At 38.6% G+C, this 27,201-nt stretch overlaps 1 protein-coding gene across 5 annotated transcripts in view; it reads right to left on the bottom strand.

Annotated features, from left to right (window-relative positions):
* Positions 1 to 20,086, bottom strand: part of DCLK2 (doublecortin like kinase 2) — an 85,501-nt gene extending 65,415 nt beyond the window's left edge. For 3 of the 5 annotated variants that reach the window (XR_011096163.1, XR_011096162.1, XM_068680950.1), the window contains exons 1-2: positions 19,152 to 20,086; positions 6,785 to 7,119 (exon numbers count right to left, since the gene is read on the bottom strand). Coding sequence is in view for 2 of the 5 variants with exons in the window: in XM_068680950.1 (XP_068537051.1) it covers positions 6,785 to 7,119; positions 19,152 to 19,584 (768 nt within the window). In the remaining 3 variants the exon portion in view is untranslated. The remainder of the gene's footprint in view (positions 1 to 6,784; positions 7,120 to 19,151) is intronic. The other 2 variants (XR_011096164.1, XM_068680951.1) reach the window with 1 other exon arrangement.
* Between the last annotated feature and the right edge of the window lie 7,115 nt (positions 20,087 to 27,201).

Here is a 27,201-nt window from a genome sequence, read left to right as displayed (position 1 = left end):
AGTCTCCCATGATTGCAGTGACCCTGTGCCATATATCAGTAAATAAAATGTCAAGTAAATACAAACAAGTTGAATATTTAAAAACAAGGCCTAAATGGCATACTTACACAAAAGAAGAAAATGGTGGTTGACCTTGTGAGAGAAGTGCTACAAGGACACCAAATTTCACTGCCTGCAGTGAAAACACCATCACCCCTTCCTATGCGGAGCTTACAACCTGACAGCCACAAAGAGGGTCATTACTCCATCTAAGTGCTGGAAAGCTCTCTTCTTTTAAAAGTTGGCTTCTATTGCTTACTTTATTACCTTCTCTTGAAACTACTGTGTTTAAAGGTTCACTGCAAATTAATCAGGTAGTAATATTTTAAACATTAAAGATGAATATTCCATTTCCTCTCTGACAAATCGTGTCATGTCTCCTGACGTAGATGTGTTATGGGTGAAAATGCCATTTTTCTTAGTAATTGGTATAAATGTGGCAGAAAAGTTCATACTTCAAGATTTCAGTATTATCGCTTCAGCATACCTAAGAGATGCTGACCACCTGATTATAGCCAACCAAGCAGCAGCTACTACAACAAGTCCATCAACCTGACAACCTGAAAGATCTTAAACAGAAAGTCTGTTTATAGACTATTATGAACAGGAATTGAGAAAATTCAATCTTGAAACACTTTAAAATGCAGTTGGTAAATAGCTTTACGATGTGAGGTGTAACAGGCTTCTTAAAGGAAAGTTTGAATATTTAAATGTGATAATCGAAGAACTGTTTACTAAAGTAAAATAGGGTAATCTAACTATAGGGAAAAAAAAAATCCATGATCTCAAAGTAATAAGGGACATGTGACACAAATCCTAATCTGGCATATGACAGCTGCAGAATGAATTCAAAAGATTTTTACCAGACTAATTATCTGTTAATGGCTGGGCTCAGCGGGACACAACAAATTCCCAAGGTTTAGTTTCCAAGTCATGTGATTTGATCGTAGCATGGCAGATGGCAGACAATGACTGCATACCCTTCATTTATTCTAAGAGCTACACACGCCATTTCGGTAACCCAGTGCTAAAATTATGGTAATCATACATCAGCAAATACACGTTTCTGCTGGTGACACCACTATTCTTGCAGCCATCGTTTCCCACACTGTGCAGCATGTCATTTTTATTAAGTGCCGTCAGCTCTTGGAGCGTACAGACAAAAATTGAGAACCCAGTAGGATTTACCCTCTCAGTGGATCCAGAAAGGCGCTGGCAAGTTGGATGTCAGTTTAACAGTACACACATTTGCTTTTATTTGAAGTATCAGCAGCTTTTTTCAGTTGCCGTTGTCTAATTTAGAAGTGTTAACTTCATATCAGAGTTTGATTTTGCATTCATTTTGATAAATATTCTGTTATTTCGACAGCCCACCTCACTAACCCGTTAGTTTGATGACAATAGCTGCTAGTGTTTATATACCTAAACCTTACATCACTGAAAAAGATTAAATTTACCCCCAGTGGACCCCAGCCATTACATTCTCAGAAATGCTACACCACATCCCCAAAGCTAGAGTTATATATCCCTGGGGGAGGCAACATACACTCTCCATGTTATCTGTACTATATTTTAAATTATTGATTTCCAGAGAGTATAAGTATGAATACTACACAGATTCTTTGCCACCCTCCTCCTATCCCCAAACAAATTCTAAAGACTTGAAAGCCAAGTTTTGCAGTGCTAGACTTCAGTTATTCCACATGGCATGACCTTAATTTTTTGCACATGCAACAAAGCTGAAGAGCTTTCTCAGCATGACTGTTCACTGCCAGTTTAAGACACTCATTAGATGACTCACAAGATGTTCAAGTTTGTTGTTGGTTTGTTGTTTTTTGTTTGTTTGTTTTTTACTACTTTAACACCACAGGCATCATCATTTTGATACTTCTAAATAAAATCCTTACCACTTTGCATTTTCATTGCTCCTCAAAATGGTAATGATCCTCTGACCACTGTGGTAAAAGCTGTAAATACTTTCTTGAGGTAAATCCTAAACCACACATCATCTATGTGTGGCTTTTGTGCTGCTACATTAAATGAAATTGCTTTAGGATGTATTCCCCTACATGATTTGTAGGTGGAAAAATGTCTCTATTTTCATATTTAGGGTATTTTTCAGATCCCTACATCTATGACAGGACACAGTTAATTTCAGGTTAGTTTCGGATAACACCGCCTTCCATAAATAACCACAGATGGGAAAACTTCTGTATCCATGGATGAAGGCCAAAACTATCTCCTCTGAGTACACCATTTCCTCCTTCCCTCTAGCAATAAATATCCACTGCTTCCAGTTCCGGGCCTTCCAACTGAAAGTCTGAACAAAAAAGAAAAATACTGTGTAACGGTGTCCATAGATGAACTCATTTCCTGCCATACAGGCTTCCACAATGTTAGGGCCTCTTTAAGTATTATGAGTATTTTTTTCATACTCATAAGATTTGTATCCTGTGCCCAGCAGGCTGACATCTCTCCCCTGTTACTCTCTGAAACAATTGCACAAGCCCAGCTTCCCCTAAATCATGTTTCATTCCAAATGCTACCACCGGGTTTGAACTTACCCTAAACGTTGCTGTATGAATTTTACAGGAGATGCAGGTGTGTATAGGTACACATCTTAATGCTTACTGGCATTCAGATTTTTATTACTTCGTCTTCAGCTCAGCAATTCTTCCAAAGCTGTGAACAGCCTTTAGTTAGAAAACACTCAGATAGAAGTGGAATTTTCAGGAACCTCAGAGACCATTAGATCGCACTTATCTACCCCACAGAAAGGCAAACTAACTCAAACTGCTCCTGAGTGATCTCTGACAAACCCATTCTTAAAGGAAAAATATAAAAAAGAAAGTAAAACAGTAAAATCACCTCTTTATTAACCTGAATTTAACAGTCACTGTTTGCCATGGAGTTCCTCTAGATCTGATGAGCTTCAAGCCTTTATAATCTCCCTGCTGAACCTTTGTTTAAGTTTGTAGGAAAACCTGCCATCTCTGATGGGTATCTTAACATCTGCAGTTGGTCTGTTCGAATTTCCCGTACAAAACAAATACAAAATTTAGTTTTCAGAAGACATCATCTCTTTACTAAGAGATTTCAAACTTGTCACGGGAAAATAAAAAAACTGAGCATGATAAGTCTGATGAATTCTTCCAACTGTAACATGTTTTCATTAATTTCCCATTTACTTTTAATGAATCCTTCATAAAAATTTTTTATCAGAAAATTAGGGAGCTTTAGGTTTCAAAGAGAGCCATCAGCATACTTGTGGTTCATCAGGAAAAGAATTTCAAAAAAAGGTACGTTTTATCTGCAGCATATTCTCAATGTTTTAGAAATGGAGTACAGAAGAGGTGGCTCATCTATATCTTCAATCCTGTTACATATTTTCATACATAACTGTAACACAAGGCAAGCTTGAGAAGTTACTATCTTCCTGAAGTGAAGATTTCATTTTCTTTTAGGCGACAATAATACATGCTTCAGAGATCTGTACCGTTTTTGTGAGTTTCTCAAAGGAAATTCACCACCACTGTACTCTCAAAAAATTAGTAGGTAAATTACCATTATATTGCTACCCTATACTTCACAATAATTGTAACTTTAAGCTTGTTCATCTTCCCTTTGGAGATATGGAAGGGTTAACCTCCCAACCGCAGAAGCTGCAGTGTGACTGTCCTTGCTTCACAGTAGGGAAGTGACAGATTCCAGCAAAGAACAGAGGGGAAAAAACACAGCCAAGTAAGGAAAGCACTCTGGTCAGGCAAATACATTAGGCAAACCTCAGTGTCAGAAGCACAAAGACTGGAATGGCAGAAGCCAGCCTACAAAGTTAAAGCCTAGCTACTGTGAGGAATATTTTTCCTTGCACAAGCCATCACAAAAGTCTTCTCCATTAGAAATAATCCAATTCAAACATTAAGAAAAAAGGAATCCTTGTTAATGTTACAAAATCTTTCAATTTAAGGCTAGATAATTGTCCATCTTCATACAAAACAATCAAAGAAAAGATCCAACATTGATATTATTCTCTGCTTTACTATTACCAAAGTCTTGTTATAGTAAAGATTAATGAAGTCAGATGAATATCTAAAACTTATTCTGTAGACTCCCTTTCCATTGTACTGATCAAAATTAAAAACAAGAGTTTGTCGTAGATCACTGGTTTCATGATTATTTCTTACTACCCATATTAAATACCTCAATGGAAGGCAAAATTTTCCCACAGAGAACATCGCATTCCCTAATAACCTAATAAAAGGATACAGCTTTTATACATGCATGTTTTATACATTTTATACACTTGTATTTCAACATAAATTCCATATTAAACAGGAGACACAACCTAAACCCACTGCCTCTCATAAAAGGGAAAAAAATCTGTATTCCTTCAGAGATAAAAGGGAGGGAGCAGGCAGGGAGGGAACCCTGAGAATCACAAGAGCTACATTTATAAGATGCAGCCATTTACAAAGTGCCTTTTTTTTTTTTTTTTTTAAATGGTTGCCTTTCAAGCTTTGCCAACAATAGGATGAATATAAAAGATCTGCCTCCCTAGCAGATTTAGAAGAATAAGCAATTACCACATTAGAGAAAATAGGCTCAGAAATTTCCACCGATTGGTAATTGGCAGCAAAGCAACTCTTTATTTGCCAAACTCCACAAAGCCCTTGGGCACCAAACTCTACATATACCAGCAATGAACAGAGAAAGATGAAAAAAAATCCCAACAGGGCTCAGCCTTCAGAAAAACAACAACAAAAACCTCCAGAAGTCTCTATCCTCCAAGAGAAGCAGAAGGACACTCTTATTATCAGGGTGTCTGAAGTCCTGGGTAGAAGACCTGTACCACACAATCCTCCAAAATCACAGTTACATTGTGGTTGTACAAGGAAAAGCTCCTTCCTGAAGCCTAGCTGGAAGAGCAGAAGTCCTTTCTTCCACACATGTGTAGGTTTCAACATTTATGCACTGGCACCACTGAAACATTTTACACCGACATGAGTATTACAGAGCAGCTACTCAGTGTGAGTACTGCAGGCTGCTCACAGTGAGAACTAGGGATTTCTCTATTCCGAGAAGACAGCCATCATCCACCATGGGTGACATTAATGTGTACGCAACATATGTGAAATTTAATGTACGACTGCAAGTTAGTTAATTTTATTGCTCCCTGATGCACCACTGCAGCTACCACATAAATGCAGACGGGTGAGTTTCCACGGTATCAACAATTTAGTAGAAGAAGCAAATCTGAACTGAGACTCCAAATCTTAGCAGTTGCCTTTCCTGACTCTTCCCAAATCTTTTTTATCTACTTGCTGGAGAAAATTAAAATCTCCCTGTATAGGACAGTAACAGAAGAATTCTTGGGTAGAAGAGACTAATTTCTGTATTATAAATATCCTCAAAGCTATCTTATAATGAATTACATTTAACATGACTAAATCACATTTCAGGACTTTTAAAAAGAAAAGCACATTCCTAGAAAAGATTCTCTTGTAACAAATTTCATTTAAAATAAAAGTATTAAAACTATGTTATAGTGTCAAATATAGCAAATCAAGAGCCTCAGTGATGTATTTGCCTCACTGTACTTAATACCAGAGAACAGAAGTAGTTCTTTCCAAGCATTTGATTATGAAGGGCGTATCCATAGCACACAGAATATAACTCGAGAAAGACCTCATGTTCAGATAATAATAAGTGCACTTTTTCTATGATACATTTGCTAGGAACTTGCAACATAAAAATGTGTTCTTTAATGCACATTATGAAAAGCTTGAGAATAAAAATTCCCAACTCTCCTTATACAAAATCACAAGTTTTACAAGTAGTACATGCAAACATACAGGTATGCAGATGTGCAAAAATACTTTCTGAATGAGCAAGGATCCTAATATTTAGTCAACAATACCGTAGCCCAGGTATCAGATATCAAACATGATCTGCTTTGCAGCCTGTGCTGTTGAGGTCCTGCATGAGTGTCAAATAAAAGCATCAAGTATCGAAGTCCTGCACTGTGAAGAGCTGAGCCATTCACTTGAATGATCAACGGCCAATGTATTACTGACACTTCTATCTGGTGCAGCACAATATTCTTCTCTCCTTTGCATTTGTGTTACAATAAAAGACCTACTTTATCATTAATCCTGACAGCATGTTTTTGCAGGGGTAAACTAGAAGTAAAACCAAATTTCAAAGACATGAATGCTACCTCTGAGATACTAATTTCACATAAAATTATTGACCTTCGACCATCTCGGTTAGTATCTCCAGGATGACATTCCAATACTTTTGTTTCTTAAATACCAGTCTGTGGAAATGAAAGGGAAGGGGACAGCAGTATTTTTTTTTTTTTTTTTATATACCACTCAGCACCTCATAGTAGTCTGAAAATATGACTGCTTCTGAAAACACACGTGTATTTTAACAATTTACTTTCAAATGTTTCAAACTGTATTACTGAACATAATCAAAAAGCACTTGGTTTAGCATATGAACAGGTTTTGTTTTTTTCTTTTACTTAATCTGGTAAATTTCTTCTGCAGTATAGACATTTATTTTTTTTTTTTTAAGATGTTCATATCTGAATAGAAATTTCAAGAGTTGCAGTTCACTTAATTTTCCTTATTCAGAAGGAAGTAACACACATACAGTAACAAGAATTAAAGCTATAAAGTCAAAGAAGCTTACTTAGATTAACTCATAATTATTAGATGTTCACAGCAATTTATTCTCCTACCTGCTTTCCATCCAGCGTACAGAGTCTCTTGACTACACCCGAATCTAACTTAATGGCTTCTGTGATGTCAGTCAAGACTTGTTCGAAGGAGTGAGCAGTCTTCTTATTCAGCAGAATTCTCACAGCTTTTCGTGGTTTTACTCCACTCCTAATAACAGTCACCAATTTGGGTTTAATGAAATCTTTACTCTCCTTCACTTCACTCTTTGTGGATGTCAAAGATGTCAAGGATCGAGTAGATCCAGTCCTTATGTTCACACACCAGTTTGGATTGACATTCTTGGTATAATCAACTTTGCGATATGGTTCATTGGATGCACATACATAACTTTCACCTGAAAAAAAGATGACATTTTCTTAATTAAAGAGGTTTTGCAGCTATTTTTGCCAATTTACAGCAATAATAAATTTGTCAGAAGCAGTGGCTTTCCTGCATTTCAACTGGAGGTCATTTTAACTAAAGGACAGTAAATTAGAAGAACTCTGTCCAAACAATAATCTCAGACAGTGGTGTCAACAGGTTTCAAAAGACTTCTGGTTAAACAATAAGACGCAGTAAAGGATAACAAAGAGGTTGACAATATTCCCCATTTCTTTTGGATCATAATTTCTGACTGCTAAGTCATTTTGCAAGTGATTAAATTATTTGAGCTCACAAGACATGACATTAAGGTTATTCTCGTACAGCAAACATGTGGGTCCTTCCCTATATGTTCCTCAAATACATACTTAAACATGTGTACATACACACACACACACACCTGTTTAATAACAAGTTATTTTAAAAGTAGCAAGTTTTAAGAGAACAAAATTCAAGCATCTCAATGTCCTTGTCCTGAAAGACACATCAGTCTACCAGCAGTATGTATATACTGCCTTTCTACCAAAGATACACTGTTGAAATGTAGTCACTGCAACATTTTTACACCAACAGCATCTGCTGAGGCCACAAGACTACAGGACTAAGCGCAGACTTCCCCATTTTGATTTATTTCCTGGTTCAAAGCCTGCATCATTGCTGCTATCACCTGAATAGGAAGAAAGGATGTGAGAGAAAAACATCAACAAAACACAGAACATGTTATTTATTACAGACTAGTAATACATACCCTTGCATCGAATTACCTAAAGAGAAACAACCAGGATGCAGATCTAAGGAGTCTTCTTACTACTTTTCTCCATCTCCTAACATAACACAAGGCTAGAGACTCTCCAGCTTTCTGAAGTGGAAGGTTTTCTTTCCAAACTGCCATTTCTTGTTTAGTACAACCCTTTCAATATCTGCCAGCAATATGCAGACCATGACAAAGAACACCTTTAATTCTGAATTTTTATTTTATTTTTTTTAACCTACACCTTTAGGGATTCACACAATGACTTCTAAAGGCTTTCTCAAAGAAGCAGAGCGTCGCTACAAGGCTGGAAGCACCGAATGATATGAACTTTCCACACTGGCCAGCACATCCTGCCTCTAGGCAGAAGAGCTAACTTGCTTAAAAACCTTATGCTTTTCTGAGAATAAAGCTTTGTGCTGAAGATTGCTGGTGAAATAAAACAACCTATAACATACTGCAACAAACATCCTATATATACACTGCAAAAGGAGCAAAGAGTGCTAACATCTGTTGGACACTACTGTAAAAGGTATAAAATGTACACCTATGTCTAGTTATACACTAATGGACTTTTAAGCAGTGCTTTTACTTTCAGGTCTGTTGTTTGGAGAGCTGATCTTTCTTAAAAGCTGTATAAGAGCAAGATAGCAAACTACTTTCAGACCCCTTAAGAATTACTGTAGTCTGAAAGATGTTTTCAGGCTCCTTTTTTCCCATACCAATTACTGCTGTCTAATTTATCAAGTGTTTAGACCTTCTTGAAAGTTTGTTTGCTGTATTTGAAAGAAAACAATGAAGTTGTTGTTCACTCAATGAATGAAGTTAAGTCAAGTTAACAAATGATTCTGTTCAAGAAAGTTTGGCAGCCAGTTCTGCTTCCACAAGCATCTGGGATGGTTCCCCTCTGTGGTACAAGGAAACAATTTGGTGTGAGGTTTCACTGGTGCCACTGTCTTGCCTGTGTCCTTCGTCTTCACACATCCCCACCATTCCTCCTCCTATTCAAAGATACAGACAGACTCCTTCTCTTCTCCCCAGAAATGAGAAAGAAAAATAAATAAATAAATAAGCTGCTTTCAGCCCACAAGCTCCTTGAATGGAATATCCATATATCCATGCACCTGCATACTCACACCGGCACTGCCCTACAGGTGGTGGGTGAACACAAAAAAAAAAAACAAAAACACCAATGAACAGCTCAGGAAAAAGTGTGGTGGCCTAGAAATTTATGTTGCCACAGAACCACATAGTAAGTTGCAACAAGTCTGTAAGCAATCCAATTTAATCACTCTGGTTTTGAGCAAGACACTGGATTAGATGACCTCCAGAGGTCTCTTCCAAACTGCATTACCCTACCGTTCTAAATAGGTGGAGAGCTTCTTCCAGCAGCCTGCGCTTCCAAGAGACATTTCTCTACTCTGTCCTGTTAGTGTGAAATAGCACTACATCCCTACACCCGCTAAGATTCAAAAGATTCCTGATTATTTTCAGAATAATTTTTAATGAGCCATGAAGCTGTCTAGCTCTAAACACGGTGCTGCCAAATAAGAAGTATCTCAAAGAAGCTGGTGGTTCTGATTCATGCCAGTAGACTTATTAACATTATAACTGCTAAGGAGTTACACAGACAACAGATGCAGTATGCCTTTGTTTTCCTTTAAGTCCCAAGATTTAATTTTTACAGACATCTATTTTTACTTTAAAGTCAGTTAACAGGAACAGCCTCTTCACTGTTGCTGATGTAGAATCAAGATGCAAGTTGAGAACAGGATACCAGATTCTGAGTGACAGTATATATTGAATAATAAAAGAAAGCCTCAGAAATCATTTTATTCTCCTCTCTGTGACTAGTTTTTTGTGTGATATAGAACCCTCAGGATATGTTTTTTCAATGTTATATGCTGAACTTTTTGTGGATACATCTAGCAAGTGGCTTTGGGTTGTTTTGTGTTTGTTTGTTGCTGTTTTTTTTATGTGTGTGCGCACCTGCAGATTTTTAAGATATTTAAGAATGCTAATTATTATTTCCTCATACAAAAAAAAAAAAGACGTACCTTATGTACCTAGTATTATGTACCTTATTCAAGATACATAATACTAGGTATTCAACTTTGGATTGTCCCCATCTCACTGATGTATAAAGAAATGAGAATATCCTGTGGATGAAGATATCTTTCTAAACACAGAAAGTGCCTCTAGCATCTCAAAAGTTTTCAAATAAGCTTCAATACATGAAGTCACCTATTAAGTCAGGGTAACCTCTGAAGTACTGAAGTACTGTAGAGCAGTGCATAAGGATTTAAAGTGTAGCAATCAGTACCACAAAATACCTCAAAGCTCACCACCATTGAGAATGTTCAGAAACAAATCCTTTCAATCTAGAAAAGGATGAATATCCTCCACCATTCAAAAAAAAAAAAAAAAAAAAAATCAAAAACACAAAACAAGGTACCTAACACCCAACAAATAAGCAGTTATTATTAGAACAGGAAAGCAGTAACAGCCTTTTCCTGTAACACCCTGATTCAAAATAACACTCTGCACTTTCATCTCAGCAATCACCATGTATTGAAGGCTAAAAACAAAACAAAACAAACAAAACCAAGAAATGCTTTCAAGATAATTCACATTTAAACCTCAGAGCTGAAGCTTAGATTAACAATGCTGGAAAACAAAATGATGAGTATTCAGAAACAGGATCTCCAACTCAAACTGTTATACGCAACTCGTAGAGGTAGAGAACAAGGAGACTCTCTGCTAGATTCACCAGAGAGGAACCTCAACAGTGTATTCTAATGTTGTCTTTTACAGACACACATATCCTAATAGAGTATCTTCCTAATGCTGTCACCGAACATGACCTACAACCTGTCAAATCATATTTCAACTCTCCTTTGAAAAGCAGAAATTCTTCTTTTATAAGATCTTCAGTCAGGACAGACTAAAAAAGATCTGTATTTATTTACAATAGTAGCGTAAAAACATCCTCGTTCCTACCGGTTCCTTTGCCTGAAGCATGTTTAAAATGAAATTTCCTGATGATCTGAACTTCAATACCCATTTATTACGGATTTCTTATTTCTTATACATTAAGCAGGTGTCTTAGTTTCCTTCTTTAGATGAGAAAAAAAGAAAGTGCTTTTAATTAAAAATAATGCAACACCTTAATAGAATTAATTTCAGATAACTCCTTTCAGCTGCATTTAACCAAACCTCAATGGGAAGTACAAACTGTGTTAGTTTCTCAAAAAGCATATCTGGCAAAAACAGTTTCCCATAACTGGCAGATAGGGGAACAGACTAACTACTTGAGAATTGCAATGACCAATCTGTCATTTGTTATGTCTTTTAAATTCCATCCTTGCTTTCTTATATCAGTCATAAAAACTAAAATTAGTAACACAGGTTTTTACATGGAAAAGAAGTTTTACTATTACACCTGCAAGGCAGGCACATATGGCAGGATTAGAGAACACGCGAGAGGAAAACACATGAACTGAGTGACTTGCTTTGTTTGGAATTTAAAAGAGAAAGGATGTTTAGATACTAACTTCAGTAGAATAAAAATCTTCTAATGATTTCACCACAACCAGGACCTCAGCCACAGTTTCTAAGTTCTACAGAGAACCTTGCAAAGTAGCCAGAAAACCACCATAAATAGAACATAATTAAGAAACCACTTGTTACACGCTGCATGAAGACTGATTTTCTAGGAATGGCCCACTCTAGGAATTACCATTGATTTTGTTGGGTTAACACAGTATCCAACTGATTATTCAACAGAATAAAATATTTAAGGAAGAAAAAAAATGGCAGGGGTAAGCTAAATCACAGCTATAAAGCTCACTATAGGAAACTTTCCTAGAGAACGGTATATTCAGAAAGCAAGCCTAAGAAAATCACCTCTTGATGAACAAGCATTAATTTTAGAACATTGTGCTATTAAATTGTTATTTTAGCCACCCTTCCAAGTACAAAATGTATTTGCATGTCTACTGGCAAGAAGCTCCACGTCATTTGTAAAAATGTCTCACATTATATTTTTTAGATAGAGAAACCTGCAATTGTAATGTTGCCTACGGTATTTGTCTACTGCTTTAACATACGACCTGATTTTAAATCTGCTTGGAATTAATTTCAGTATAACTACACACTTCAGATAATCTTCACATGCTCCCAGAAAATCAGTATTTGTTAAGCTGTAAAATACAGCACTGTTTTTTTGTTCATTTTTGGTTTGTTTTATTTAAACCAAATTGATTTCAAACATTGTTAAAAACGTAACAAATAAATTTACAGTTCAAATCATATATACAAGCGAGTTTGCTGTTTCAGTAACTGCCTTAAGTGAGACTTTCATGCCTCTAACCTAAATATGTATCACCTCAATTACTAAAACAATCTTTTCTGAAGCTTCAGTGGCATTTTGAGCAAACTGTAGCTTTTAAAGTAATTTGCACGTCAACTTTCTAGGTCTGCAAGATTTAGCTCCACACACAGGAATAAACAATATTTCAAATATTTTTATTACTGACTTGGATACAGTCACATTTATGGTTTGAAAGCCCACTTCCCATTTGAAACCATCTTGAAATATTTTAAAGCTAATGCATACTAACCTTAACTGGCACCTGCTCATAGCAATTGCACTACTTGAAATAACTAGCACCTCTTTGACTTACAACATTAACAGGAAACAGTCAGGACCCTTGTTTTTCAACCAGATTATAAAGTTAGTCACCAGTATTAAAGAGGTGTTTGAAGGTAAAAATGTAAAATATGGACTAATGAAGTAGAAAGATCTATTAAGCAATATATACACGTGTATTTTTTCTTTTTTAAAGAAAAAAGGCAAGAATCAAATACACAGGTTACAGCTGGGGCTTTGAACCCAGCCAAACCACTCTACAGCAGACTGCAGAGCAGTTTTGGCAGAGGCATGAAACCTCCTTTTACGTTGGCATCATAATTTCAGCAGAGCATATGTGCCACCCATCCAACGCTTCATGACAGTACCCCGAGCAAGCTAAAAGTGTCACTTCTTCAATGAAGAAATCCTGCTACCACCAAAAATTCCTCAAATGGGGCATATGCTAACTCTAAAGGAATAACATCTGCTGACATTTTGAGTCACAATATGATCAACAAATGGATTAAGTTTACTTCTGACTCTGTATCTTATTAACACTAAAATAAATAAAAAAATAGATAGACATGAAATATTACCTCTGAGCAAGGAAATACTACCTGCCTCTTCATAATTTACCTGCACTGCTTTAGTAACCAGGTGGACTGCTATTCAAGAAGCAAGACCCACACGTGTGCAGCATGTTTAAGTCCACGGTAGAAGGATTCCAGTTTCAGAGTGGACAGACTAAACATAATATTCACCATTCCCGCACCGCAGGAAAGACAGATGACTAACAGAGAAAATGGATTAAAAGAGAAAACAAGACTATATTGGTCAATCCAACTGACAAACAGCCATAAACCATTATTTGCCTAAATACTGTTTTGCCTACTCAAAATCTTGTCCAGGAAAGTTTTCTTTTGCCATCTGCTTCTTCCACACTGTTATTCACAGGAAAGTTATCCAGCTCCTTTCAAAACATAAATGCAGGGATGAAGGAGTTAGAGTGTAAGTGAAATCTCCAAAATTCAGCCATGCAATTTTAGGTATGGATAGAAAAAGAGAGATGTATCTCGTCTTTTTTGGATCACAAGTGTACATCACTTACAAAAAATGTACAGTTTTGAGGAAACACAGCTGCCTTACAGCTTGAGGTTCTTCATGGCACAAGTTTTATGAGTCGAAGCCAACTTCAAGACATTTTAAAATATAGCCTAGAAACATTCAGACATACTGTCTTTAAAAACAGCGTCTGCTAATGAATGACTTGCAGATATTTCATTTTCTTTAGCATTAGACTAACAAAACAAAAAAGTGCATACACCATTTAGTGGGGATTGTAAGGAAGAACAAGATTTTCTGGTTAGCGTTTTGCCAGGTGTGAACAAGCACTATTGTCTTCTGAGAATCACATAAAGGATTGTGTTAAATGACACACTGCAGAACAGAAAATGGTATAGCTGACAGGTAAAAATATCTCTACAAAAACAAAACAAAAAAAAAAACACAGCATTGTTCTTCATGTTTTTAAAACATGTTCCATTTTGGAGCACATAGGACAGGGCAGGTTTCTGAGTACTCTTCATATAACCATCCCTCATCATCTTTTGGTGGAGCTCATTAATTTCAAGAGTGCCAAAAGTTGCTTGTTCAGTATAATGCAACAGTTATTAGGACAACTAACTTTGCAACTTAAGGATCACAGCAGAGCACCCTTTTTGTATTCTGTGACACAAACCTGAACAGGTTTCCAGAATAATGTATTTATGGCATGTATAAAAGGCCTGATCTAAAAATAAAACCTTCCCTTTTATGAAGGATTAGACTTTATTTAGATCTTTCTTTGCTTCCTTTCTCTCAAAGGACTTCCTTCCTCATCAACCTCTTACAATCCCTTTACTTTCATGTCACCTCCATTAATCCTGTATGGGTCACCAGCATTCCTCATCTAGAGCATTTACGTTCCCCATGAACCGTTTAAAACCTGGGATGATGGCAAGAATTGTAGCAGATGACTAGCTGCTCCTAGTTCTCTTTTGACTTTAGTTAGTCAAGAGGTTCAGATGACAGCTTCCTACACGCTTCCTCTGAATGACAGAGCGGTTGAGGTTGGAAGGGACCTCTGGTCCAACCCCTCACCTCAAGCTTTCTGAAAAGATGTCAGAAGACAGTTAAGGGCACTTGGTACCAACCCTAATATCATGTGCCTCCTCTACAGTAAGCAACTCTTCTCAGGTAGGTTACACTTCTCCCCTCCCTGAAACTAGGATATGCACAGTGGTGGGACTATTTGATTTTGTTTGGATGCAACAATTACATCAATACTTCACATCCACACCCCATTGCTCCAGGACTAGGGAACTACAGTGCTTTGAACATATAGTCTGAAACATGAACGCTTTAATTTTTTTAATCCTTTTATCCTTTTTACCCTTCTTTGTTAAACCTGCTACAGTTTTTCTGCCTTTGTTTAAAGCATCATAGCTTTTGTCTTTAGCACAGGAAGGCAATCATATCTTTTGCAACAAGCAAAATTACAAACTGCCTAATTGCTGTTACCATCTGCTTGCCCTGACAAGAGGAAATACATTCTTTACCTAATATAACAGTGTACTGAATAGAATCTCAGGTACTTACGTAGGATTTTTAATTTTTATGTAACAATTTGTTACTACATATTGCATTTTATGTAATATACAGTGAAATGATAATGATCTCAGGCAGAAGGTACTTGGATTGTTCCATGTTTGGTTTCAAAACATTCTTTGACCCTGGGGCAGAGCCCATTTCCTTAAGGCAGCTCCTGCCCCATGCTGCACATCCTAGCCACGTATAAGGACTGCCTTGCTCTTAAACTTTTTCCATCTCTCCCCAAAGACTTTCTTACAGGTGCGTGCTGACTCCAGCTGTGCAGACAAAACTACCAACATTTCAGAAGGACTGTATCAAGAAGGACTGTAGCATTGTGAAGAAACAAACACTCTTTAGCAGTGCTTCCTACCTAAGGAACTAGAAAAAGTCCCTATCACATAACAAATCCAGAAAGGAATCTATGGTTGCGTTCCTCTCCCAAAACCCAACAAAATCTCCCAACTTTGCAGCAGATCTTAACAGCCAGGAGACTCCACGTTTTTCACCTCAAGACAATCAAACCATAGGACAGCAAGACAGGGCATGACTGGTATCAATGTAAAACAGAAACTTCAGCACTGAAGAACTGCACAGTTCTTTCTACTACCACTGTGTTATGTTTTAGACAGCTTACATTTTTAAAGAAAACTGAACGATTTAGACAAATACTTAATTAGCTGATTTTGGTATAGAATAGAAATGAACTATTATTCCATTACTGTTATCAAAGACATAATATTGTGTAAGCAAACTACTACCTAAAAGTGAACTATGCAATGTCAGACAGTGGAGTTGCATAACAAAACTAGAAGACATTCATAATATTCCCAAACCCCATTCCCCTCTCTGGATCAGAAAGAACATCAGAAGCCAACACTGAAGTTCTTCACTCATCCCATTCTAAGAAAGCAATAGAAAGATGTCAAACACATGGTCCATAATGTTCATTGATGTACAAGGGGCTAGAAACATAAATGAAATTTGCCTAAGACTGGACCAACAGAACATGGTTTTTTTTTTTTGCCTGTTAGATCCAGTTAAGAAAAGCAGTATGATTAAAATGAAGCTTGTTAGTTTTCAATAAAAATGTGACCAGATCACATTTATTACTGTGACTCAATCTGTAATATTTGAAATCTACAATACATCTGTGCATTAGATATTTTTCCTTTTAGAATGGTAAACAGTAAAACAGACTGCCAAATACACCCAAATCCCCAAAAACACGCATCAGTGACTCAATTCAGCCAGTCTGGACTATTACAATATAGAATCCGATACTGCCAACTTTTGTATCTGAGACAGACACTAACCTGATAAACAGCTAACAGGCCTTAAAGAGCTGCCTGCAGAGGCACATCAGTGGCCAAGCACACATGTAGGCTCAAGTTGGGGAAGTTTAATACTGGTCTTGTTGGCTTGGTAAGGGTGGCCAAGGACTCACCTTTTGCTCTCTTCAAAGAGCTACCATTAATAAACCCGAACTGCTGTGATTCCATGTACCCTTGCAGTAGCACTAATGATTTATAAGCAAACTAGACAGATAATTAGGCATTGTGTCAAGTAGCCATGTTTGGTCTGGTGTTCAGCCTGTAGCTGGCATGTGTAACAACACTTTAACATTCCCTTCCTTTCTGAAAATTAAAAAGCAATACAACAAAACACCATTCAAAACTGTTTCTGGTATTGCAGTTCAAGAGTTTGAATATTACCAATCTTCAAGTACTTGTTAAAGAGCAAACATTCAAGCTTGATGTGCTGCAAAAAAGTGAACTGTAAAAAAGAGGAAGCAAGCAAGGAAGAAACAAACAAACAACTCACCCTCTTCCAGGATCTCAAGAACAAAAAACAGCTGGCAAAGAATTCAGAGAATTTCAAGGAATGATGGATTCCCTGTTTGTTCGCTTTCTTCCCGTCACTGTATATGGTGATTAGACTTACACTGGTAAAGTTTTTTGGGATGATAATCGGAGCACATACTAATCCAATTATAATGCTACAGGATTTTCTTAAGATTCCTGAGAGTTGTGTTGGTCATGGATAGATGACTAAGTAATTAGGACTCTTTTTTTCCCTTTTATTTTACACAGAAAGCATGTAAGTGGCATTTCAGTTGTGACATTTGCTTTGCTTTTTTCTTCCAGTGAAAAACAATGACAAAGGTCACTCTTTCAATGTATTTGAGAGACAGGAAGTCAGTTTCTGCTTTCAGTTATTAACTTAAATAGAGTTGTGAGACTATAAACTGCATTTACACATCTGTCTAGCAAGTCACTGCCTTTTTTTTTTTTAAAGCCACAAAAACTTAAGAAGCATTCCTTCTGCAACATTTTATAAGTTGCCCCAAGTTATCATTAGTTTATTCAAGTTTTACTTCATCTAATTTTCCTACAATCCTCACACCAGCTTCTTCCTAAAGCTGGTTTTTCTTCTTTCTAAAACCACTGGAATCATGGAATAGTTTTCTGGTTGATTTCACATTTATTTTACCACCACAGAGTCAGCATCTTACTCTGCAATCATTTCATGTTTTCTCTGTATTGACTGCCTTATACATATATATAGTTATATATATAGAGAGAGAGAGTTATATATATATAGTTATATATATATATATAACTGCCTTATATTGGATCAGGGGACAGGGAAAGTCCTCAGGCATTGTCACCACCATGAAGTGCACTTTTCTTTTTTTCTTTTTTTTTGAGTTGGACCTTCTTGATCAAACACATGCCAAAGCCTTTCCCCTTTTGCATCATCTGGCATTGCTCGTCAACAAATTAAAGATCTGCAAATCAGCTACACCTGGCATATAGGCCCACTGGCTGGAAGACTGCAGCATACATGAGATACCTGAGGAGAAACATCAAGTGCAAATTGCTTATGGGCCTTACAGTCTGCACAACAGGACCAACACATTTTAAAAGATAATTTGTATAATGCTGAATTTAAATTCTATTTTAAAATATCACAAGAGAGCACAAGAGAAATTGCCTTAGCTAGAACATGCATGTATCTACTGGAAACTTGGCTTGTTGGGTACATGTGCCTGCAGAAGCCAAGCAAACCTATACGCCTACTTTGAGGTATCTTGTCCCACTCCCAGATATGGCGCCCCAAATACACCTGAAGTATTTTACTGCTTCAAACTTAAAAGGAGCTGTGGATTAAAATGGAAGCCACACAACAGGCTTGCAAACACTGTAAATTAAGCTGGAAACAAAACAAAACAAAACAAAAAACCATTCAAATCTTATCTGCTCCTTGTCCACGTAATTCTCATTGCATACAAAGAAGAGGTGTACGTTTCACTCTGAAGTAGCACTACTGGCCCCATTTGGAAAGTAGTCAAGTGCTGCTCTACTCACACTTGCAAGGTCTATGTAATCGCTGCAGCTAACTTCCATTATCAAAAAACACCGAGGGCCAACTCCAAAAAGCATCTGATTCTTTAAAATGCTTTTGGAAGTCAGAAATGGTAGCTAATTCCCTTTAAGAACAGACTCTGCTCACGTTTGAAAATGGGACTTCACACCAGCTTGTTTCAGCAAGTGGGAGGGTATAAACATCCCTTTTCACAGCACAGGGGCTTTCTGTGGGAAAGCTTAAGCCACCGTGAGGCATCAGTGACAGCGTAGTAACAGCTAGGGAACTAAATTAACACGCTTCTCTCTCCCACAAACGGCGATGACTGCAAGGCAGCCAAGAACTTCCCTGCGGATCTTGGAGACGAGAAGCGTCCCCGCTGCCTACCCACCACCACAGCCAGCCCCCCACACATGCCCCTGGGTCCCACTGAGGACACGAGGCCTGCCCCTGCCTCAGGGCCCCCTCAGCCCCCCAATTTCACCAAGGGGACCCCCTCAGCCCCCCAATTTCACCAAGGGGACCCCCTCAGCTTCTCTGAGTGCCCGCAGCCCACCGGGCCCCATGCCACCTCTCGGGGGGCCTCGCCACAGCAGGGCAGGCCCACCAGCCACAGCCCCCTCACCTTCCAGCAGCTCGTCCAGGCTGGTGAGCTTCTTGCTGCCGTCGATGGTGTAGATGGTGCGGACACCCTGGGGCAGGTTGACGTTGTCCGACAGGGAGCGGGTGAGCTCGGCCAGGAGGGCGTCGAAGGAGCGGAAGCGGTCAGGGGAGATGGCGTAGACCAAGCCCTTGAAGTACTTGTCCCCATTGCGGTAGAAGCGGGCTTTGCGGGCTTTCTTCTCCGAGCTCAGCGCCTGCAGGGTGCGTGTCCGGTAGAGGCTGCAGTGGGCGCTGTGCGCCGGGCTGGGGATCAGCCCGTTACCCCGCGGCCCCCCGCCCGAGCCCGAGCCCGAGCCCGTTCCCGAGCCCGAGCCGCCGCGGCGGGGCCCGGCGCGCTGCTGCCTCTTGTCCCGCTCCTCGAAGTGCTCCAGCTCGATGCTGCGGCTGCTCGCCATCGGGCTGCCGAGCCCCGCCGGGCCCCGCGCTCGCAAGGGCTCCGGCCGCCTAATTCAGCATCCCCCGCCGGCAGGGCTGCGGCCACCTGCCCCGCAGTCGCTGGCTCCGCCGCTCGCCGCCGCCGCTCCCCTGGCACACAAAAGCATCCCTCACGCCTCGGCTCGGCGCCTCCCGGCGAACAGCGGCGGCGGCGGGGAGGGAGGGAGCGAGCGCACGGCGGGGGGCGGGCGGCTCGGGGGAGCCCCGCGGCCGCGCCTCCGCGCCGTGCCCATACAATGCGGAGGATGCCGGGCGCGCTGCTCCCCGCCTCGCTCAGCTTCCCTACCGGGGAGAGCCGAGGCGTAGAGGGGGGGGGTTGACCGGGCCGCTCCCGGCCCCGCCACCGGCCGCCAGACAGCGCGGGGAGCGCCCGGGTCCTTCCCGGGCAAGGGCGCTGCTCGCTCCCGCCGCGCACCGAGAGCAGCCGCCGGCCGCGGCCCCGGCGGGAGGAGCGAGCGGCGGCCCCGCTGCCTGCCGCCGCCGGGCCCTAGCGCCGGGCTGCCCGGCACGGCACCGGGGCTGCCCCCGAGCGGGGCGGGGGTGATGAAGCCGGTCGGGCACCTTACTGGGTCGCTAGGCTGAGGCTGCAGGCTGCTGTCTTTTCTGTGCGGGCCTCCCGCAGTGTGTGAGCTCCGCAGAGCTCCGCATCCCTGTGGGTTTTAGTAATAGGACTAGAAGGGGTGGCCTCGGTTGAACCAGGTTGGAAATAAGGAGGCAGTTCTTAGAAAGAGCGGTCAGGCACTGGAATGGGTTGCCCAGGGAGGTGGTGGAGTCGCCTTCCCTGGGGGTGTTCAAGGAGAAGTTGGACCTGGCGCTTAGGGACATGGTTTAGTGGGTGACATTGGTGGTAGGCGGATGGTTGGACCAGGTGATCTTGGAGGTCTTTTCCAACCCTAATGATTCTGTGATTCTCTTCTTTTGGTTGTGGATACCACCATGGCCTCCACTTACCTACCCGCCAGGTTTCCTGCTCTCTTAGAGGAACCAAATCAGCAGTAGCCCAGTGATAACCTCCTCAAAGGTAACCTCCTAAAATGGCTTTAGTTCAGTTTCCCCACACGGCTTTTAAATGTTCCCTATGTTGCTCAAGTCAAATTTACTGTAGGTAGAAATGGCCTACAGATGCATCAAAATGGATGCAGGTTCAACTTTTATAAATAATTTCATTTAATTTTCAACAAATACTCAACATATTTTCTTGTCTTGACATAATGTGTATTTGAAAACAAAAGGTGCTTACAACTACATACAAATTTTCACTTTTTTTTCAAGTGTTTCTCTTTGAGAAATTGCAGTTTTGGTACCTCATTACAGGTGGTCCCAAAGTCTGCTCTTTTGTCCAGGTCCCATAAAAACCTTTGTACATTCTTTATACCACTAACTCAGTGTCAAAAGGAGGTGCTCAGTTTGATTCTATGTGTTGCAAGTGTAGGTTCTGCACGTGGCGCTTTTCTATACAAAAAATAAATTGGGAACTGAAAGACATACAGGAGAGGTTTATGAAAGTCCTTTTCACACTTAGGACAGAACTTTGTTCAGTAGAGAGAAACGTTCCACAAAGCTTAGATATGGTTTTGTGTCTGTGCATAGTGGAAAAGACAAAAGATTGCTTACCTGTTTGGTTTTGTTTTAGTAGTTTTGGAAAATAACTTGCCATGCTTCCTATGGATGTATTATCTTTCACTTCTCATATATTGAAGTATTACTAACTTAAAACACTATCTCACCATTATTGCTGGAATTATTACAGAGTGGATTGAATATCTAGCTACAGTGTTCCTAAAGACAATACAAGGAAAATGTCAGCAAATCTCACTTTTTCTTTAAGTATCAACTTCTGTGATGCCTGGAAAGTTCCACAAGCAAAGGGAATTGATGAACCGCAGATCTAGATTATCCCCTTGTGGTAGAACCAACAGAAGGAACTGAAGTAATTTTGTTACAGATAGGGCTCAGACTACTGAAAGCAGAAATACAGACCATGCCTAGAAACTACAAGAGTCAGTGAAGACTTCCTAGACTGCTTCTGATGTGTGGTTTATAGGTCTGTTTTCAGGAAAAGTTAGAAAGTTCAAACTCATCTGGCTAACTGCTCCAAAGTGGATTGGTGTCAGCTGTGAGGCTGCATTGTTCCAAATACCATTTAATGGTACCACATTACATGGGTGTGTTTCACCTTTGTGGTTGCGGAACAAGTCAAATTAATCATTTTAAGCCTCAGCTGAATATTATTTAGACTTTTTTTTTTTTTTTTTTTTTTTCCTTCTCAGTTTGCCCTAAGGCAGGCCACAAGAGCTCAGGGACATTTAACCTGCCCCCTCACACACCTTCTGTCTCCTACCAGCTGTTAACTATTGCCCACACCAATCTCCTACCAGCTGTTAACTATTGCCTATATTGCCTATATCTGTGGTGTAGTGCTCAACAGGGTGTAGAGGATTCATGCAGGCTAACATGTAAAACATACGTGTGAATTAATGTATTAACTGTGGCAGCGACTGAATTTAGGTTAGGGAGTTCAGTGTCAGGACAAGCAATTTATTAGTTTTGGGCTGCTTTGCTAGGTGGTAGTATATGTCATTTGCAGGACATGCTCTGACTTCTGCATTCTGGAGATGGGATGAGGGGAGTTTTATTTCTATAGTAAAGTAAAACTAAAAGGAAATTCTTATACATTTAACCAGGGAATTTCCTTCTTCAAAGGGAGTCCTCACTACAGACTGTTTTATAACATCTGTACAACCACAGAATTTTATAGAGCATATAAACAAGAAATTAACTTCTGGCCTCTAAAACTCAACTACTGTGTTGAAAGGCTATTTACAGCTATTGCATGGGTAACGGAGAGCTGTATGTATAACTGTTGAGGAAATGCCTGGTGACACCTGAAACATGTTTCTACAACTTGTCTTCTTCCTTTTTGGTTCTCTGCAGATATTGTTTGTATCTTTAATAAGCTCTCTAATATCTGTGTGGGATTGGTGCTTCTATTCATAAACGTGCCTTTTCTTTGCCACCTCATTTCCCTTAAAGAGCTGTATGTAGTCTAACAGATGTTCTGAAAGAATTTCAGAGGTGAGGGTCAAAACCCTAAAACAACTCAATTTGCTGCTTAGTTACATTTGCTTTTATGTATGGGAAAAACAGTATGCACAGTGCAGTCCTATATGGTATTGAGCTATGCAATCCCATTGTCTTCTTTCCACTTGATCTGCACAAATACAGTTCACAAAATAGCAGTTCACTTACAAGCATGCAAAGTTACATGTATAATTTTACTTTGGTTATGAACTGAAATCTCCTGACAACATAATGAGTTAGTTTATCATTCATTCTTGGGATATTCTCATTCTCAGAATAAATATACATTTCCCATTTGAAAACAAAAGAGTGTCCAGTTTTAATGTTCACCTAATTAATCAATTCTCCTTTCTGTTTTGCTTTTTTTTTTTTTTCCCCCTATATGCATAGAGATATGCATAATCAGTTCATGGTTTAAATCTCTCCCTGCATCTTATCTGTTCTGTAACAAGTAACCTGCCTAAAAAAAATGCTAAAAGAAAGTCAAAAAGACTTTGCCATCAGACACAACGTCTTTTCTTCTTCTGTTACCTAAACTCGTTAGTTTCCCAATTGGAATTGGTAGAATTTAAGTTATGTAGCACATTTAACTGCTGAGTTATCAAAATCAAGTTCAGAATTGTAGTTTACCATGTATAAGCATGTTAGAAGAACATTTCTATATCTAGCCTTTGCATTCAGCTTACTGCATTCACCTTGAAAATGATAATACATAATATTGCTAAAGAAGAAAAAAATTGTGTAAGCTTGGCATCTGTTAGCTCAAGATTCAAATGTTCCTTGAATAATTCAATAACAAAATGTTTATCTGTAGCACCAACAATGTCAAATTTGAGTATTTAAACAACAAAATTGTTAGTCGTAATCATTTATTTTCAACCAAGAATGTCAAAATGCCTTTAAAATATTCATTCAGTAAAGCCTCGCAGCATCCCTGTGAGATGTTATGCCCTACTTCATAGACCCATAATATGGGAAACCAACAGTTTAAGGAACTTGCCTAAGTAACAGAAAAGTCAGACTGGAACCAACAACCTTCTCTTCAACCCCATTCTTTTAAGCTCAACAGTGTCTCTATGAATCCCATGTAGAATACAGTATTGCTTTTAAAATGGCAGATGCAAATGTAAGCAACTGTACAGAAACAAAGCATAAAAAGAAGCAGAGCAGCACAGATAGATAGGAAAAGATACTTTAGCTTGAATCAGTAATAATTCCCATATGCTGCACGCTTGCTTGTGTCAATGCTTGTTGATTAGTGGGAATGTCAGTCTGAGGCTCATTAAATATTGAATTATCTTAGTACATCTCAATGTATCATATTTAGAGAAACGTTCAAATCCAGTATCAGTAATACTTATCTGTATTCAAAAGACCTCAGAACTGTTCATGTTTCAACAGATTACACACAAATACCATAAAGGGCCTCAGCTACATGTTAAAGAACTTGTACACTGGCCAAAGGATTCCCTTGCCCTTAAATATATCTTGAATAACATTATTTCTGAACATCCATGTAAGAGTCCTGAAAGTAGTAAAAAACATATGAATAAAAGCTTTACAAAACTAATCTTGAACTCAAAACACAGAAATGTAGAGATGGAAAGATGTTCATGGTATGCTCTATTTCAATTTTCTGTACCCAGGAAGACTCAAATGCACTGAAACCATTCCCAGAAAACGTTTGCATGTCCCGCTTTTAAAGACACTTCATATGTGAGATTTCTTATCAACCAGTAATGTGCTCAAAGGAATGATTTTCTTAATATTCAGTTATTTTCTCTTTCAGATTAGTGTTTTCCTGTAGAACTTCTCTAGCACTTAGCTTTTATTCAGCAGAATCACTTTTGTCCCATTTTGCTGTCTTTGACAGGGGAATGGATAAGAGGAGAAGGATGCCACCTCCATCCAGAGAAGTATGAATGAAATTGTAAAATTCTCAGAAGAAGTAAATACTTCATGTAGACCTAGTCTTTGTAATATCGTGAACATCATGGAAAATAAAAGTTACCCTTCCAATAGACTCCTACTGAAGTCAGCTGGGATCTGGATCTTTTTGTGGTCCAGTAAAAATCAGTTCCTAGTTGTTGCTTAGTGCCATGAGGTTCTGATCCTCACCCATTCAAATTTGAACTGATTAAATAAATTGTGTATGTGTCTATGGTATGCACAAATGCCTAATTCCCAGAACCTTTACTGGCAGATTATATGAAGATCTTCAGGTTTCTTTTCCTGTCAAATCCTCCAGATGTGATTCAGCATTGCCTTGAAAAGGAAAGTTTCCAAATAAAAACATACAGAATGTGCAGCTGAAAGCTTAAAAAGGAAGAGGCATTAGAAGAATTGTAAATCATACTTCTTCATTAGTGAATCTGCATTGCAAGACATTTGTTAATTTTTCTTTTTTCTTTTTTTTTTTCTTGCCAACTGTTTAAGACAGCTACATTAATTAATATCAGTCATTTAGGCTTTGCATATGACAAGCCAAGGTTAATCAGAGGAACCCCAACTATCTAATACCACTGCAGCTAGATAAAAATAAAAATAAATTAGTATTCTTATTGAAGAGTAGAGCATTAGTCTGTTATCAGATTATATATCTGAGAATACAAATAGAAATACAAAAATAGACATTGTAATGCAGTTACCAGTTTAACAATTCAGCTTATATAATTCAAAAAATATTAAGCCATTTTGAATATAGGAGTTAGCAAGACTGCTTGGTATGTTTTATAGGAATTAAATACATTATATATTCTAAGATTGGGATCTCAGCATAATTTATCTCCAAAAAAACAACAAAATAGATAATCTCAAGAGAAAAAAAAAGGCACAATTTGCAGACAAAGAAATGCCTCATCTTTTTTCCACTAGGAAGAAGTCATTGAGGCTTTTAAAACATATCTAATACTGTTTTCCTGTTAACATTATCATCATTTTTTATATTATCCTTGATAATTTTAATTCCATCTGTTGCTGTTTAATATAAGACATCAAAATTTTGTATCTTTAGTCAAAATGACAGTCTGGCTAGTTGCTGTATGTCTAATTGAGCAATCCATGATCCAGGACTGAATGGATTGTTTCATCAGTTGTCTTACTTTAAAGTTTGATTAGCCACACAGTCTTAAAAATAGGGGAAATGTAAGATCTTGCAAACAAAACTGAAGATTTATGTTATTTCAAAGTAAATTAATAACAAGAAGATTCAAGTAAGTTTTTTGAAGACTGATGCTAATGTTTGTTTGGTATAGTGAATTACCACTACACTTTAAATGAAAAATTGTGCTTTCTGACACAGCTACTTCAGCAAAGAGAACTGAAGTTCACTGATGATCAAAACCTGACAATATATGGAAACCAGAGGTGGAAACAACAATATAGAACAATACATATTTTGCAGCAAATGAACTGCTAAAGGAATTTTTGGAAACTGTAGTTTTATAATATGGTGGTTACTGAAATGAAGCCAGCTACAAAAAATTCTCATGTATTTAGCCTTATGCCTAGATGTTTCTTCCCACCAGCTGGGGTTGCTGCCTTTGTTTTTTCAGATACAACCAACAGTGAAGTTACGATGTAAATTGGATGCGGGAAATGACCTCCAAAAATGAGAAAGGGCAGAAAGGTAGGATAGCAGCTAACTTTGAGAACAAAGCTGTTGTGCAGTGCAGCTCTATGCCATTAACTAACTTTTTAGGTCTGTCAAGAAGCAGGCAATAAAATGACTAGAGAAAGAAATCATTTTTTCTAGTTGCCTTCTCCCAGTCTCACAAATGACTTCACTGGCTTCAGGGGTATTGTCATCCCTTACTGTTAGGATAAAAATATTCCAAGGATTGATTTTTTTCATAGAAAAAAAAAAAAAAAAAGCAAATAAGGAGAGTGTACAAATTACATCTTTTGATAACGCTATCAAATTCCAAGAAAAGGAGACACGATGCCTTGTGTCAAAACAAACAAACAAACAACCCTCTAAGCTTAAGTTAATTAAAGTAATAAAATTTAAGATCAGAGTAGCTTATTGACAAGGAAAAAGGCAGTGAGCTTACTAGCCTAATGGTACAAAGCGTAAAAATAGGTGATTTTTGCTTGTGGGAGACAGAGGTGTAATGAGAAACTGATTTCAAGAAAAACATATGAAAAAAAAAAACTTCATTGAAAATGTGAGTTTTAATGTCTAGTTGAACTATAAATTTTACTTTCCAGGTTTACTTTTTGGATGATTTTTTTTTAACTCTTGAATCAAAAATGCCTCTTTAAGAAGCACAATTAATGTAGCAGAGAATGATGACATTTTACAGAAACACCTTGAAGACTGCAGAAACAGTGGAATAAAACATAGAAGTAAAGGTGTAAAGTCATACATTTAGGGATTAATTTATACTTCAAGGTGTGGGCGCACCTCTTGGAAATAACAGAAAGGAAGAAAGAGCAGAATGAACTATTGATTAGAGTTTTCTTTGTGCTGCTAACATGATACAGCTGTGAGAAAG

The sequence above is a fragment of the Anas acuta genome, chromosome 4 (genome assembly GCF_963932015.1).
Source record: "Anas acuta chromosome 4, bAnaAcu1.1, whole genome shotgun sequence".
Taxonomy (NCBI): domain Eukaryota; kingdom Metazoa; phylum Chordata; class Aves; order Anseriformes; family Anatidae; genus Anas; species Anas acuta.
Note: the sequence above shows the minus strand (reverse complement) of the source record. Positions and strands in the feature narration are given on the sequence as shown.